We start from the raw sequence: 13401 nt of genomic DNA, 5'->3' as shown, positions 1-13401 counted from the left end.
CTAATTCAAGGACAAAGTCTAATTCAAATTCGGAGCTGCTACTTTACCAAGCGTTGCTACTAAGACAGATGTATATGTTTTTATATTTGAGGTATAAACTTCTGAGATTAATGACAGATTCTTTAGCCCTGGCTAATATCTTAAACGGTCCAGGTGCTTGCTCGTCGCTTCATTTTGAGGTGGGGAGTAGGACAACATGATGGGGAAGATTATTGACTTTGAACTGCATGAAAAGATCAAGCCCTTTTAAGAAAACAAGGCCACCAACTTCAAAGTGCTAACGAACGTTCCACGGGCACCCGCTGTGGGTCCCTGGCCGGCCGGGGCGCTGCTCCAACCAGGGACCCCCCGCATCAGCCAGGGACCCCCCGCATCAACCAGCGCTTCACGCTCCTCCCTGCCAGCCTTGGGTGAGTTCCCCTCTTTTATTGGGATTATACGGACCGATCCCATGCGATCCAGGTCTAATCCCTGCTGGAGGGAAACGCTTTCTGCCTGTTCTCAGGCTCCACGCAATGGGCAAAAGCTTTAGCGAGGGTTTGGGCAGCAGCACCGGCTTCTCGCATCCGAGAGGGGCTACAGACACCCGCAGATTTTGGGATGCTTTGGAACAGGAGGGATGAAATGGGGGTACCGACTGTCCGGCCAAATCATCCCCCCCCGGTGGAGAAGTGCTCAGGCCGCTCGCTTCCCTCACCCTGCAGCTCAGCAATTAGTGCAAGTGCGAAACGAAGCAGAGGTTGAGCCCCCGGGAGCCAGCGTGGGAGCGGGTGGTGGATGCGCATCCCGTGGAATTGCTCTTCATTGCACAGTTAACGACGACAAAAAAATAACCTGAATGTGATAAGAGTGCACTAAGCTCTGGTTCTTAAAAACAAAACCAAACAAAAATAAAAGGAAGAGGGGAAAAAATAATGAGGTATACGAATAATCGGAGCTGCAGGCAGGCACGGGGGTTCACCAGCTCTGGGTGGCGGCCGCGAACCCGAGCTGCTGTTCTGTGTGTCCTGCTGCCGCGTCCGTCCTGGTGTCCGTGCCCGGGGTTGAACAGTGTGGCGGTTATTCAGACAGCAAGACAAACACTTAGGCCCTTTACTGGACATTCTTCCAAGTCAGCTTCTAAAACCTAAACCTTCCCTAAATACGGACGAGCTTGGTTAAGGTGTGAACGTTCTTGTCTCACCTGGTCACTTTTTGGGTAACTCCAGCTGTGTTACAGCACATCTTTAGTCCGCCAGCTCTTATTGTGGACACTTAGTTGTTTTCCCCCCTAGGAAGTCTTTTCTGCAGCTTTCAACCTTCTTTTTAGCTCATAAACATCCCTTTTGCACCTCTAACAAGCAGCCAAGGGTTGTGGTGTTTCCTATGCTTGTGAACATGGAGTAGAAGGAAGACTTCCAGTTGAAACAGCTTTGCCAGAGAAACATCGGAGCCTTTGGCACATCCTGGGATGCAAACCTTGCTTTTGCTGCGGGTAATTGCACAGATCTGTCTGGAGGCATGAGAACCCAAAGGGAAGGGGAGAGAGCTCTTAATATCTTTTTCTGTTTGCGATGCAAAACACATTTAGACTTTGAATTCAGCCATCGAGAAGAACGGGGCCCGAACACCGTTCCTTGACCTCTCAAATGCAGTTATTTTCCAAATCAGTAACCCAATGCACACCCTTGGGGGAGTTTACAGATGTGCGTTGTCCAAGCGTTTCACATCAATCTGGGAAAGAAGTGTCTGAGTCAACTGGAAGAAGAAAATAGAAGGTGGACCCTTTATGCCTGAAAAAACATCACCGGGGATGTTTTTATAAATGGCCTCATATTGGTAAAGACCCTTAAACTGAACTCTCTGCTGCTGGGTATTTGCAAGCCCACTTACACAAGCGAAGGTATTGAAATGTGTTGTTAATAACTCCTCAAGTACAAACCCAGGCTTGACTTGGCCGTCTCGTCGCTGCTGGAGCGGGGGTGTGAGACGGGGAGCAGAAGCGGTTCCCTGTCGGCGTTTCTGGTCTCAGATTTGCACTTGAGAGCTACGTCTGTAGCTGCTTCTGCAGAAAAGGTGTCAGAGCTGGACGAGGTGCTGCGGAGGGAACGGTTCCCGCTGTCTCCGTTCCTCTGTGGCGTTTTCCAAAGCAAATTAATAGGTGCGGTTTTCTGGCCGGGTAATTGGTTCTGAATCGAACTTGATTTCAGGAAAACTATGTCTAAGCGTCCTCTCCCTGCCTTTCAACGCGTGGTGATGCTGATGGAACTGGAGCTCGTTTCCGACTGAGCGCAGAAGCCTCTCTCACCTTCTGGTGCCCTGGAACACTTTCAGTCCCTCAGCTTTGGCAAATAAAACCCATTCCAGGCATGCAGAAAAGCCGGGGCTAACTTAGGCCTGGGCTTGAAATCATGTTGTATTTTCTGTACTTTGCTGCATGACTGGGACACTTTTTTTCCCCTAGAGCTTAGGGGATGTTTAAGGACCATTTCAAGGCTATTTTGGCAAAATCCATCGCTGTTACTCTGGAAGGTTCCCTTGTTCTGACACCGGGATCTACTGCTGGTTGTAATCTAGTGAGGTCTGTGTCTCACCACTGGGGATAAAACAAGCTGCAAAACCCATTCAGTTCAATATTATTCTTTCTAGGGGAAAATATCTAGTAAGTCAAATAGTTTGAATTTCCTTTCTTGGAGGAAAGAGAGGAAATAATCTAACGCATAATACCCAGTCAGTGCAGCCACCTTTTGCAAATCATATAGTACATTTTTTTTAAAAAAAAATGCCCTTTGCAATAGAACATCCCCCAGAAAAAACCCTGGAGTGCAGCAGCTCGTGGGTTTTCTGGTGTGTCGCGTGTAGAAAAGCAACCACGTGTCTCAACTTCTTTGTTCTTGTTCAAGGAGGGAAAACATCTTGACCCTTGGTCCGGCAGGTGAAGGAATAAGAGGGACCTGAAGCTGTGATGTAAACGGGGCACGTTTCAGTCTCTTCTCCTATTTATTTTTACCCATGTAAGTGGCAGGTGGGTCCTGACCCGGATCCTTCCCCAGAGGGTGAGAACCAGCTCCCTGGGGGACGGGCTGTGTTGTGCTCTAAGTGAAGACATCAAGGTCCTGATGGATTTCAGTGACTCTAGTGAGTAGGTGACAATCGTTTGAAGTCACTGTTGCGGTGGCTTCACCTCAGCAGCCTCTCGAGGAGCAGGAGGGGTCGTTCCCACAAACATCACGTGGCAATGAGCAAGAACCGGGGTGCGGTTTGTTCCGACGGTCCCTGCGCCGTCGTCCTCCGCTGCATCCTCAGTCAGTCCACGATAAAAAGCAAACTGAAGCTTTTGGGTTTTCCCTGGAGCGCCTTCCAGGTGATAGTTCTTTGCTCTGGATTTTCCACAGGTTTTCCAGCTGGTGTGGAACCAGGGAGCTTTTTGCTGGACCCGAGCGGCAGCCGCTGTCCTGCTGCTGTTCTCCAGCTCCAGAAGATCATTACGGTGCTCGTGGGGAGGGCAACCAGTAAAGCTCTGCAACTGGCTGGGGGAACGTACAGCCAGCGGTTCCTGTGCCGGCCGGGAAGGGGTGGGATGCAGAAAACCCCCTTCCCCGGGGACGTGGTTATTGTCCCACCACAGGCAGATTTCTCATTTTGCCATTGAAACAGAGTTGGTAAAGCAAAAGCAAACCATGTTAGCTTGAAGGAGCACAAAGCTTTTCCTCTTCGGATGCCTTCCCTCGCGTATATTGAAACAATCCAGCACGCGGGGCAGGGAAAGGCGGCGCTGACCTCGTATAACTGCTTGGTGCTCTGGAAGGAACGTCATGTGTGAACCGGTGTTTATTCCCATTTCAGCCATCAGGGCACCGAGTTTCCATCCTCAGAACACTGGAGACTCGGCGCATCCCATGGTCCTGTACGTGGCCATCCCGCACACCTCCAAATAGCGTATTGATCCATCAACCCACGAGGATTTAATCCCTTATGAAGCAGGCGCTGGGGAACCCCGGGATCTCCGTACCCATCGGCAGCATCCAGGCTGCTCTTTCCTCAGAGCTCTACAGCGCTTTTAATTCGGTAAAGATCCAAAGTCCACAAGAGCGGCTGAAATTCCGTGACACGGAAAAACAGCTTCATCGCAACAGGCTTTTCCTTCGGGTTTGGGTTCGTTCCGTTGTGGCAGCAGCTTTAAGCCGGTTCATCCTTCCCGGCGTCCCCAGCAGAACCGCAGGTTGGGTTTGTTGTGCTCTGTGCGTTGTGAATTTCTCTGCTTTGCCAGTAAATAACTGTAAAAAAAAATCCCACCTGTGCTGTGGGTTGGTTTGTGTTAAAGACTGAAGGTCAGAGCCATCTGGTTGGTAAAACTTCCCCATTAACCTCTTGTCCTCTTCCAGTCTGCTCATCTTTTGGTGTGTTGGTTTTGTGTTCCTCGCTTTTGGAAACTGATCCTTCAGGACAGTCATTGTGGTTAAGTACATTTTGTGAAGAAACCAGAGTTTCTAGTGGTGTCTCCCCTGAGTATTTTCAGCAAATTTCATTAGGCACCTTCAAAAAAAGCTTCCGTAATTCTTAGTTTTGCTACAAGAACTGGTCCCTCGGCGGGGAACCAAAATGCTGCTTTAAAAACAAACAAACAAAACATACACACAAACAAACAAAAAAAAACCCAAAAACACTCATCCTGATAATAAATTCAAAGCATCTAGTCCTTTTGTTCATAACCTCTCAGTCACCCTAATTCCAGATCAGCAGAAGATGCTGTTGAGATGTTCCCCTGTAGCTGTACCGACTAGTCGAGAGTTAGAGAAAGGTGCGGAGTCTGGGAAACCCTCTGGTCCGGCTTGGAATTTGGGTATCGAGGAGAGTGGGATCATCCCAGACCCCGGGAGAGCATCCTGGATCCCAGGGGTGCATCTTGGGCCAGGGAGAGCATCCCAGATCCCAGAGGTGCATCCTGGACCAGGGGGAGCATCCCAGATCCCAGAGGTGCATCCTGGACCAGGGGGATGCATCCCAGATCCCAGAGGTGCATCCTGGACCAGGGGGGTGCATCCCAGATCCCTGGGGGAACATCCTGGACCCCAGGAGAGCATCCTGGACCAGGGGGAGCATCCCGGATCCTAGAGGTGCATCCTGGATCGCAGGGAGAGCATCCTGGAGTCCCCGGGAGCATCCTGAACCTGGGGGAGCATCCTGGAGCCCAGGAGAGCATCCTGGATCCCAGGGGGAGCATCCTGGATCCCAGGAGAGCATCCAAGACCAGGGGAAGCATCCTGGACCCCAAGAAAGCATCCCAGACCTCGAGCTGGTCCACATCGATGAAGGGGCTGGGATACAGACGATCAACCAGCATCACGATATTCCTGCTCCGTCTGGTCACCTTCTCCTGACTCGGATTTTCACGTGAGGCATCGCAGAGTTTATATTTTGGGTCTTGCTTTGGCCGTACAAGCCCATGGTGGGTGGCGGAACACGAGGGTAAGACCAGCGTACGCTTCGGGGAGGTGAGCGCACCTTTTTCTGTTCAGTCTCTCGCTTTGGCAATGTCACTGGTCACAGGCTACATGCTACCAAAAAGAAACCAAAGAAAAATGGCCACCAGAAGTGCTTGCTCAGTGTCGCAGGATTTGTGTTGGAAAACGAACAAACGGGCAGATGTTCCCGGTCGACCCGGAGTCAATTAGATATTGCAGAGAGTGAATGTGTTGTTAGCATGTGGCAAGCTACATAATAGAAGATGCTACATTCCTCGGAAACAAAACCAAAAAGAAAAAATAGTGCTGAGTTGGATATTTTTCGGAGTTTTTCTTTTCTTTGAAAAGCTACCTTTTCCTCAGAGGCAAGGAAAAGAAACCTCATTGACGTGCTGCTTGCGGCGGCGCCGGATGGATCGGACCGAGCTGCTCCGGCCGGGCGGGCGGCACAAACGCGGCGCTTGGGTAACAGTCGGGGCCGGTCGGCACCGCAGCCCTCGCTCTGCCGCACCGCCGGGGTTGGCTTGGGGTGGGTTCTTTTGCTTCTCCTTCCCTTTGCCTCCAAACCCAGGGCCCTCGCTCCCCCTGCGATGTTCCCTCTGCTCGGGGAGGAGTGTGTTGAGAGCGGGGTTGTTTTGGGAAGGAGAGTTAAAAAATAAAGAGAAAATTTTAAAAAAAAAAAAAAAAAAGGAGGGGAAAGGAAAAATAAAAAGAACAGGATATTTAGGATATTTACAGCTATCCACTGACAGTTTCGGGTGTCTCCTGTCCCCAAGCTGCCGCCTATGGGCAGGAGGGGCTGGTGGAGCTCTCCAGGGAGGACTGGGAGAGCCGGCGCGTCAGGGGCCCGATGCTGGAGTCGGCCAGCGAGGAGGTGGGGAAGAGTTTGTACCAGCCCATTATGGTGCTGGAGAGATCCAGCTCCTCCAGGACGATCTGGGCCATCCCCATGAAGCACTTGTGGTCCATGCGCCCGTAATCGCCCCAGACGATCACCTGCGGGGCAGAGGAGGCGTTAGGGGACCCGCCCTGCGGTGCGAGTTTTGGGGGAAAACTCAGTGAGTTGGGTGCGATGGGGATGGGGAGGCTGCGGGCTGGAGGACAGCAAAGAGGATGCTGGTGATGCCCTGTCCTCGCTCCCCTAAGCCCTCCCTGTCCCCAGGTATCTGCGTGGGGACACGTCACCTGCAGGACTTTGCCCTGGGGACTCTCCTCGAAGAGCAGAGGCTGCTGGTATGACGGGTCGCAGGTTTTCTTCACCGCCTTGGTCTTCTTCTTGGCCAGGCACACGCCGTTCTCCAGCAGGTAAACTTTCACGTAGGTGGCTGCGTTGGAAAACAGGTGAGAAACACTGAATCCCAGCACAGCACCCATCCCCATCGCTCCCCTCCATCCCCATCGCTCCCCTCCATCCCCATCGCTCCCCTCCATCCCCATCGCTCCCCTCCATCCCCATCGCGTCCCCTCCATCCCCATCGCTCCCCTCCATCCCCATCGCTCCCCTCCATCCCCATCGCGTCCCCTCCATCCCCATCGCTCCCCTCCAACCCCATCGCTCCTCTCCATCCCCATCGTGTCCCCTCCATCCCCATCGCGTCCCTCCATCCCCATCGCGTCCCCTCCATCCCCATCGCGTCCCCTCCATCCCCATCACTCCCCTCCATCCCTATCGCTCCCCTCCATCCCCACCGCATCCCCTCCATCCCCATCGCGTCCCCTCCATCCCTGACCCTTCCCTCTCCGGCCACCTACCAGGGATGGACTTGGAGCCCATCTTCGGGATAAGTCCCCTGGCCTGGATCACCTCCACCTCCAGCTGCCCGTTGCGGTCAGCCATGCCGACGTGGACATCACCTTGGCGGAGGGAGGAGACGCGTTCAGTGCTCTCCCCGCTGGCCACCCCCCCAGCAGGGACGGCCGCAGCCCCCGGCTGGTCCCCACCAGCTCTCTGTCCCTTTTAGCGCTGCCCAAAAAGCAGGTGGGAGGTGTCACCTCCAGGGCTGGCAGCTTCTGCACCCTCAAACCTGCTCCTCCATCCTCAGCGCTCAAGCACACCGAGCATCCCACCACCGGGCGCCTGATTAATCATGAATTTGGAGGCAGGACAAAGCCGAGAGAGCAGCAAAGAGAGAAGTGGGTGAGAGCCCCCCATCCCCAGCCTTACAGCGTGGGTTTCTTTTTTCCCTTCATGATGGGAAAAGGGGCTGGGATTAACCAGAGCTGGGATTAACCAGAGCCGGGGTTACTCAGGCTGTGCCTTGGCCGGGTGATGCCCTCAAGGGCTGGAGGGGTCAATGGCTCAGTACCCACCGGGGGCACTTCACTGGGGTCCTTCCCCTCTCCCTGGGGAATCTGTGGGAGAAAACGTGGCTGGGGGAGCTCGCTGGGAAGTTGTTCTCCCGCTTACGCTGTCCCGTTGTACGTACGTATGTCCCTTGGCCGGCGGGTCCCCGTCGCTCGCTGCCTTGCGGCCCCGGGGGGTGGGAGATGGGGACGGGGAAGGGGCGAGCTGATGTCCCAGCAGGGTTTAACAGGAGCGAGGTGAACCTGGATGTTCTCAAAACACACTTGGCATTTCAACAGCGAGTCAGGGGCTGCACAAGGAACCGGCAGCGGGAACAACAGCCCAAGGCATCCCCAGCCATGCACCGAGCTGGCCGTGCTCAGCGGTGGGGGACGCTGCTGGGTTGAGCTTGTCCCCCACAGCACGTGTCACCGTCCCCCTGCAGCCCCGTCCCTCTCGCTGCAGCATCCTTCAGCCCTGCTCAGCCCCGCACCAGCCAGAACGCAGCCCTTGCTCTGCGGGGGTGGAGATGGGACCCCCGTCACCAGGTAGGGACCCCCCCCGGGCCGGCACTCACCCATCGGCGGGGTGGCCAGTGTTTGCCGTCCCACCAGCTGGCCCGGCCCCAGCCCGTCGAGGAAATCGCTGAACTGGCTCTCGGCTCCCAGCCGGGTCGTGGGGAAGATGAACCTGCCCCAGGGAGAGCAAAGGGCTGTCGTGGAGCATCAGGGGCTCCAGCAAGACCCTCTGGGAGCACAGGGAGGGTGCCCAGCTCCTGTCCCCCCGGTGCCACCCCCTGTGCCTTACGTGCCGTCGGAGCTGTTGCTGTTGGTGCTGCCGTCGGTGGATTCCCGGCTGCCCTGCCGGGTGACCCTGGTCCTCATCTCCACCGCGATGCCCGTCTCCGTGCTCCTCCGGATGTTGCTGCGCAGCTTTTTGGGGCCACCCTCTGGAAGCCGAGATGGGGAGTGAGCCTGGGAAGCACCCGCTGCCACCAAACCCTCAAACCAGATGGAAGGACCGGCCAGGGCCTCCCCGCGGGCTGCTCCCGCCTTCCTGCTGTGAGTTATCCATCGTGGTTTATACACCTCCCTGGGGGTGAAGCTCTGCAGCGCCCAGCACACGATCCGGTGCTGGAGGGGACCCCCAGGCTGCCTGTGTCCCAGCCATGTCCCCACCACTGCCATCGTGCCTCTGCACGGCTGACAGCCCGACACGGGCTGGTGTCGTCCTTCCTCCCCAGGGTCACAGTGTCCCCAGCGCCACGTGTGGCAGATGGCAGGACACGAGCATCCAGCCCTGGCGCTGCCGGCAGCCCCGCTCCTGCCGCGGGAGCGTCTGTGTGTTGTCACCGCGCCGCGGCTGCTCCTGGGGGGCCAGGTTTGTCCTGCTAATTCGGGGCTGTCCCCGTAATTTGGGGCTGTCCCTGCAGAAGTGTTTTCCTGACCCCGCAGCCCCCCAGAGCGGTTGCTGCTCCCCCGGATGCCGCAGCCAAAGGGTCCCGGTCCTGCCGGCCCCAGGTGAGGTTCTGCCGGGCTCCGGCACTTTTTGCGTGGCTTTTGGGGATAATTAAACCCCTTCAGGAACCCCTCAGATGTGCAGGGCTGGAGGGCTCTGAATTCACTCCTCTCTATAAAGCATCTCCCGAATTGCAAAATGCCAACGAGAACCAGAATAAAAAAGCAATAACTGAAGAAAAAGCCTGCGCTAAAATGAGGCTTTTGCTTCCCCCGCCCTTTAAAAAGCTATTTTAAGCATTTAAATATTTCCCAGAGCCAGAGTGCTTGACAAGTCCATTCTCCAAGCTCTGTCCCTGCCCACAGCCGGGACTGGTGTTACTGGGAGGGGGACGCTGAGCCCGGACCCCCCCGTGCTCAGGTTTGCAAATGGGTTTGGCACCTGGAGCAGCATTGGGGATTTCAAAGGGCTTTTTCGGGTGTCCCCAGCGGCCGCTCACCCGTCTGGTTGAGCTGCAAGGTGCTCCTGCTCCACTGGGACAGCCCCACGATGGCCACCATCTTGGCGCCCAGGCTGGAGCGCCTCTTCTTGGTGATGGTGACGGAGTCGGCGCTGCCCCGCACGCTCTGCTCGATGTTGTACATCTCGCCGCTGATGCTGGAGCTGCGGATGACGCTCCGGGCCGCTGAGGAGCTGGCATCCCCGTTGAACATGGTCGGGCGCTCGCCGGCTCCGCCGCTTGGGATCAGCTGTGCGTTGTGGGGGGAAGCAGGGGGACATGTCAAGGCCACCAACGCCGGGCGGTGGCACCGGCCATGTCACCGCGCTCCCACCCAGAGCGGCCCCACGGGGCTGCCGGACGCGGTTCAGTGGTTGCTGCCATCCCTTCCCCATGAATATTTAAACTCCAGCGGGATGGAGCATCCATCTTCTAAGGAAAGGTGAATTATTAACTCCGGGCCAAGTGAAGCCACTTTACGATAATGGATGGAGGCAGGGCCTGGGAAAATATTTCTCTTGCAAAAGAGACAGAGAGAGATGCAAACCTGGAGGATCATCTACGGCTGGGGACGGGGCGACGCGGGGGCTTCGCGGGGGCACGGGCTCGGTTCCAGCACCACTGAACTCACACATTTTTCAGTTCCAGAAGGGATGCAAACAGGGGCAAGTGGGCGTTTAGTAACTAATATCATTAATGATGGGATTTTCCGCCTTTACCACTTCCCTCCCCCGTGCCTCAGTTTCCCCACCTGCAAACCTGACTTTAGGTTGTGCCTAAACAAACGCACGTCCCTTTGCAGGTGGGCTCAGCGCCCGGTCCAGGCCTCTCCACGCGGCGTTACGGGCACGAGGAGCCATGGCACAACCCAGCCCCGTCAGTTCTAGGGCCAGGAAAACACAAAAGGCTCCCGCTGCTGTTTTCCCTGCTCGGCGCTTCGGCCGCCAGGAGAGCACCGGGCTCTGGTGGCAGCAAATTAGATCAGGAGAGCACAGCACTAATGGGATCATCGCCAGCACAACACACACACGGATAATCCACCGCAAGGGAAGGGAGCGCACGCTCCTCAGCCCAAAGGGGTTTGCTCTACACTGCGCATCGTTTTACCCCGTATCTCTTTTCACAATCTGCTTCTGGCCTCTGCGGGAGCAGGTGCTGGATGGGGAGATCAGGGGTGCCTGGTGATCAGTGCTGAAACCGTGCCCGAGCACCGGAGCCCATGGTTCCCACCACCGAGCCGGCCTCAACATCACTACAGCATCCTCGCTACAGCCAAAGCATCCTGAGCACAGCCACAGCATCCTCAACACCACTACAGCATCCTCGGCACCACCACAGCATCCTCGGCACCACCACAGCATCCTCGGCACCGCCACAGCATCCTCATCCTGCACCAGCATCCCCGGTGCCACCTCTGTCCCCAGCTCCCTGTCCCCAGCAGTGGGTGGGAGATTCAGGGAACACCACCAGTGTTCCCTTCAGCCCCCACCCTTTCTTATTTTATTTATCCTCTAATATTGCAAACCACCAGGATTCTCAGAGCAAACCAGCACAATGCCTGGATCACACGCCAGCCCCTTCCTCCTCTGCCATGGAAACGTGTCCCCAAGCTGCCGGCGTGGGGGGCAGCACCTGCAGCACCCCCCCAGCGCTTACCACGCACCGACCTTGCGGGAAACAACAACCAGCGCCGAGAAGTTCTCCGGGGTGGCTGCGGGATGCTCGGAGCCCCCGCGCACCGGCCGAGCAGCCGGGAGCGGTGTCACGGCTGGAGCATCCCCCGGCTGCCCCCGCCGCCGCCGCACAGCGCGCAGACAAGCAAAAGCAGCTGGAAAATGGGTTCCCTGTTGCATTTCGATCGCCGCTGCCAGGGCAGAGCCCTCCCCATGTCGCACCCCGAAGGAAAAGAGGAGACAGAGGGATCTTACCGCCCTGCGCAGGTGGAGGAGGACGGGGCAGCGCCCGCCCTGCCGAGGAGGCTCAGCCCCCCAGCCCCATCCCCAGCTTGAGATGAGGGTGATGGGTCTGGTTAATCTTTAAAGGGTTCTGGAGAGCGGGGCTGTGCCAGCGCTGCTTCAGCATCTCCTTCAGCATCTCCATGGTTACACGGCTGACCCAGTTCTCCTCCCAGCCCCGAGCAGAGTGGTCCAGCAGGGTGGGATGCGCCTCCGTGGGGCTGGGGACATCCCTGTGCCAGGCTTCAGGCACCCCACGACCCCACTGGGACCCCCAGCTGGGTGTCATGGAGCTGATGGGGGATGCCAGAGCTGGGAAAAGTAGAGAGAGAGGCAGCACGGAGGGTGGGGGGTTATGAGTGACCCCCGGGATGTGACAGAGCTGTGTGGTCCCGCTGCGTCCCAGTGAGCAGATGGCGTAGGGGCTACATGGGGTGAGGAACAAACTGGGGCTGCAAGGGAGCCCTGGCCCCAAATATCCCACTGAGATACAAACAGGGGGCAAAGTATGGATGGGAAAAAATGGTGTTTTGGTAAAGGGCTGGCCCGGATCTGCCTGGCCAGGGAAGGAGGCGCAGGGCTTCTGGGACCCCTCCCTCACAGCCCCCACGGTGCGTGTCCCCAGGGACAGATGGGGCTGGAGAGCCCTGGCCATGGGGCAGCGGGTCCCCTCGCCCCCGGGCTGGTCCTGCAGCCCCCAGGCTGGAGGGAAAGCACTGAAATGCTGTTGTTGTCTGGAGCAGGTAGGTCCTGCATTGCTGGGGAAGAAAAAGCTTGTTATGAGGCTTTGCCAGTCCCGAACAGGGCAAAATGCATTGGGACAAGCTGCAGCGACACAGACAAGCGTGTGCTCCTTGTATTGGCAAGTCAGGCAAGGGCTTATTTCCCCTAAAAGTACTTAATTCTAATTAATTGCTTCAGGTTTGATAGGCAGTTGCTCATATAAATTGAATTGCCCAGGAAGAGGTGTGATTCAGCGCACATGAGCTGAGAACTTGTGAGTAACTCCAGCTACCGGAGTTAAGTGTCTCATTGCTCAGGCAGGTTATAAAAGTTATATTCTGGCATAAAAGTTCTGTTTTGGCTGAAATGTGCTGCAGGCACAACATTAATCCTCCTGCACAACCTCCATGGGAAACAGAAACCTTGAAGGTAAAGGATGGGTCCAAATGTGCCCGTTTGTGAGAAAAGTGGAGCTTAGAGAAGTTCAGTGAGGCCAAGCTGGGGGGTCCTGGGGGAGCAGCTCCTGCCCGAGGATGCTGCAGCCCCCACCTGGAGAAAGGGCCTGGCCGTTGTGCAAGGTTCTGCAAGCCTGTGCCCAGGAGGAAGAAGAGGAAGAGGAAGGTACACCCTGCAGCGTGCTCCTGCCCCATTGCTCCAGTCGGGATAGCTCTCCAAAAGGCACACAAAGCTGAACCATGAAGCTGCTCAGTCGCCTCCTGCACCTTCCTCGGTCCCGGCTGTATCCGCACCACCTCAGCCACGGTGATTTCCCTGCAATCCCAGGAGTGAGGATGCTCCTGGCAGACGGGATCCATCCAGGAGTACAAGGATGGTGAGCGGATCATCTCCGGGAGGGACAGGCAGGAACGTCGCAGCCATTTCTCCCTGTGCGGGGAGAGCCGGGGGCACCCATGTCTGCCCCTGCCTGGTGGTCTGAGCTTGGGCTAAGCCCCCTCAGAGATGCTGGTAGCCCAGGGCCAGTGCCCTGACCGCACCGTCCCTTTTCCCCGTGTCCCTACGTGACGTCTGCCGCTCGCT

At 56.5% G+C, this 13401-nt stretch overlaps 1 protein-coding gene across 1 annotated transcript; it reads right to left on the bottom strand.

Annotated features, from left to right (window-relative positions):
- Positions 1–5200: 5200 nt before the first annotated feature.
- Positions 5201–9899, bottom strand: RIMS3 (regulating synaptic membrane exocytosis 3; the record flags this gene model as incomplete). The annotated part of the gene is made up of 6 exons (XM_082071468.1): positions 5201–6440; positions 6630–6769; positions 7197–7298; positions 8306–8418; positions 8536–8677; positions 9686–9899. 6 exons carry the CDS (start codon positions 9897–9899, stop codon positions 6228–6230), a joined length of 924 nt encoding a protein of 307 aa, XP_081927594.1. The 3' UTR covers positions 5201–6227.
- Positions 9900–13401: the final 3502 nt, after the last annotated feature.

Source organism: Streptopelia decaocto (assembly GCF_964273445.1).
Source record: "Streptopelia decaocto genome assembly, chromosome: 23".
Classification (NCBI taxonomy): Eukaryota; Metazoa; Chordata; class Aves; order Columbiformes; family Columbidae; genus Streptopelia; species Streptopelia decaocto.
The sequence above is the reverse complement of the archived record's forward strand: the minus strand, read 5'-3'. Positions and strand labels throughout refer to the sequence as shown.